Consider the following 3,506-nt stretch of genomic DNA (forward strand, 5'->3'; position numbering starts at 1 on the left):
TGCTTGGTGTGACCTGCTGCCATCTACCCCACCTCCTTGGAGGGTCAGGTCAGCCTTCCGCGGATAGGGATTTTTGGATTTCCTGAGTCAAAAGAGAAAGGAGAGTCATATTCACATAGATTCTTGACTCTTTCATGTACCCCTTCTCCCAACAAGCATGAGGGGGCATCATGATCTCCAGGTCAAATACAGTCTTCACCCTGCATGACCTCTCCTTCCTGCATGTTCTACACAGTCTCCTGAGGACCCATTACCAGCAGGAAAGCCTTAGGAAAGGCAGGGGAGATGGTCTTGAATGACTCATTGGAGAGACTTTCATGAAGTCTCTCAACTGTACTCTGGTATCAAAACCACAGGAAATACTGCCCTGACTTACACGAGAAATACTGCCCCAACATACATAAGTATGCTTGACTCTCAAAAAACGGAACTGCCCATTTGACATAAAAGGAAGCCATTTTCAAATACAAAATCAATTCCAAAAACCTAGTATCCCTTCTGCTAGATTGGAATCTTCCAAAGTGAATATCTGAACTCTTTTATTTATGGTTTCTTTCCAGGTCCCCACTCTGAATTTCCTTGTAAACCATGGGAAATGAATATCAAAACTCTGGTGAACTCGGAGTGAATTTTTTAGGCTTTCAGACCCCATGGCGAAATGGAGCAGGATGCTGTCGCTGCTCCCGCATGCCCCCACACCAATCAGACTCTGGGGTCCAGTTCCTTTGGAATCTGAACCACATGTCCTCAGGAACATTGAGAGCCATCCCTTTCCTCAGTCTCTGCCCTCAGAATCCTCTTCAACACTAAAGAGTCCTTCACTTGGTGAGTAGAGGCACACCACAACCCCCATTTCCTCCCTGTCCTATTTCTCTGCCAGCTTGCGTGAGGCCCAAATCGTCCCAACCCACCTGAAATGCAAATATGCTCCTCCTGTGTATCAGGAGACATTCAGAATGGTGTGTGGCAGGCAGACTCCAGTGGAGGAGACTCAGCATCTGGCATGCCTGAGGGCCGGTCAGTGAGGGACACTGCCTTCCTTCCCAGACTGTTATACTTGGCCAAGGTCATGTGACCTCTTAGGCACTTTAATCCCATCTATCCTATCACCTTGTTGCTCCTCAATTCTAGACCCTATGAAGTCATCACTAGCTATTAGACCCTAAGTACTAGATACTAGGTATTACACACTCGGAACTAATAGGAACTCATAGGAACAAATGTGCTTTAAAAATAAACAGAGAGTAAGGAATTCATTGATGGGAACTTGAATGTCAGGCATTTTCTCACGAACTTCAGGTGCTTAGCCTTTTTTCTACTCTTCAGGCCTGACTGACCACTCCCTACATCCCTTTCAGCTCTGATTGGCCCCCAATTCTCCTCTGTGTCATGGAGGGGAGAAATCCTCCAAATACCCAGCATAATCCACACCTCTCCAATAACATCATTACAGCCAGATAGCCAGCCTTAAAGCTCAGGATTCTCCAGGTCAACTGGAACGCCATAGCCCATGAATACAGCCAGATTCATGGTCCCTCCACATGTCCCGATCACACCCACCTACAACACACAAAACGTGGCCTAGAAGGGACTGTGAGTGAGTGAGTAGTGAGTGAGGGCGGGTGAGTGTGCCCGTGGGCAGGCATGTATCTCAAAGCCTGTAGTGGGATCCCTGCACTGCTTCCTGAGACCTCTGTCCCTTCTTGTTCTTCCTCTTGGTAGCTCTGGCTCTGCCGGTGAGACAAGGGACTTGGTTAATGGCCGTTGCCCTCTGAGGTGGGATGTCCCTGGCTGAACTGTTGAGCCGGTGGATGTTTGGCTCACGGTGATCCTTTCCCATCTCATCTCTGTATTTGGACTGGTGAATGAGGACTGCGTCGGGGGGAAGAGCCAATTCTAGTTTCCTGAGGTTGAATTCAGACTTGGGACGGTGGCTTTCTTGGAGGACTCTCCACTGGTCTAACGTGATTGCTGGCAGTGGTGTCTCTTCCACGTGATCCTCCAATTGTGGCACCTCGATGTTGGGGTCGGTTTCAGGCCCCCCTTGGGCCGCAGCCGCGCCTGCGTGGTCAGCCCGGAGGGATGTGGATTCCCCAGCACCTGGCTCACTTGCACGGTCTCTTTCCAATTCACTCTTCTGGATGTAAAAGAGGACATAGGCGTGTTGGCTCAGGGCAGACGTCGCATCACTGGCGGTCACCTTCGCATCATCCATTTTGTACCACTGGCCGTTCCCAGCTTTGATGTAACAGAAGTAATGTCCGCTGTGACAATTCCAGCCCGCGTGCACCAGCACGGCATAGAGCACATAAGTCAGCGACCCCCCGTTCTGCCCAGACACGTAGCGTTGCATGTCAAGGCGCTCAGGATATTGCACTTCCTTAGCCAGTTTGCTGCCCGTGAAATGGCAGAATCGTTTCAAGACCAGCATCAGGACCTTGGAGCAAGTGTGCAAAGTCAACGTCTTGGAAGCAGGTACCTTGTCGAGACAAGTACTACAACGATAGGCATTTTCGCCATGCAACTGTTCGGGCTTCACCAAGTGTTGCAAAGCTTGGCTCACACTCTGAGCTGCCCCGATATCCAGGCTAATGTCCAGGTAAGGGTCCAAAGTGCTGGAGACACCCTGGCAGTGGAGACACTGGATTTGAGACCTCCAGTATCCCCCAAAGATTTGCCGGATGAGGGTGGCGTCCTGAGCCTGAGGCTCTGAAGGCTTGTCCTCACGCAAACACGCTTGCTGCATAGCATCCAGAGTGAACATCAGAAACTCATGGGCATCCTCCTGCCTGTGTGTGTGGAAGGCAGCGAGCAGTGTTGGCGGAGGCCGGATCACGTCTCCCGGACGGCAGAGGGCCCGGGTCACGTGAGCCTGCAGAGCACACAGCACGCAGAAGGGCTGCCTCCCACAGCTTCGGGAGTGCTCCTGGGACAGCATGTAGCTGGCGAGGGGTGGTGTGTACGTCAGACACTGCAGGGCCGCATTCGCATAGCACGTGTTCCCCAGGTTCTGCAGGCCAGCCCCAACCGCAGAAGGTCTCCTCCAACTCACAGGTTTCTTTGCGGGGGGCAGACCTGTCGACGTGGGAGCCCAACCGTTAGGCAGGTCGCAGGGTGTGTGTGATGACGGTGACGGCTTCTCAGGTAGAGTGGGTCCTCCGTGGCCTTCAGCACCACCCGTATTTGATCCGCAAGTTTTGAGGTTTGGAAAGACATGGAACTGAGTCTCCTCTCGGCAGGGGGAAGAGGGCGTCTCCATGTCTCCTGAAACGTGGAGCCTCACGTTGCAGAGCGATGCTTCTCTCAGGAGACCAGGCTCAGAATGATGGCTGTGGCCCTCTCCTCAGCCCTCGTAAAGCTCGCCCCACCCACCTGACTAGGACCACGTCATCCAATCAGCTACCAGCTGGAGTTGGATGAAGGGTCTTGGGGTGTGGTCACTCTTCTGCAGACAGACGACTCAGCCCAGCCTTCCTCCTGCCCCTCCCCCCTCAAGAGGCACACAC

At 52.5% G+C, this 3,506-nt stretch overlaps 1 protein-coding gene across 1 annotated transcript; it reads right to left on the reverse strand.

The window, feature by feature from the left end:
- Positions 1-1,651: 1,651 nt before the first annotated feature.
- On the reverse strand, positions 1,652-3,259 carry LOC125164094 (ubiquitin carboxyl-terminal hydrolase 17-like protein 6). Its single transcript, XM_047856581.1, has one exon. The coding sequence runs from the start codon at positions 3,257-3,259 to the stop codon at positions 1,652-1,654; it is 1,608 nt and encodes a 535-aa protein (XP_047712537.1).
- Between the last annotated feature and the right edge of the window lie 247 nt (positions 3,260-3,506).

This window comes from Prionailurus viverrinus, chromosome B1 (genome assembly GCF_022837055.1).
Source record: "Prionailurus viverrinus isolate Anna chromosome B1, UM_Priviv_1.0, whole genome shotgun sequence".
Taxonomy (NCBI): domain Eukaryota; kingdom Metazoa; phylum Chordata; class Mammalia; order Carnivora; family Felidae; genus Prionailurus; species Prionailurus viverrinus.

Bases quoted from the DNA above. Each gene is read 5' to 3' on its own strand.
- LOC125164094 (XM_047856581.1), bottom strand. From the start codon at position 3,259: ATGGAGACGCCCTCTTCCCCCTGCCGAGAGGAGACTCAGTTCCATGTC.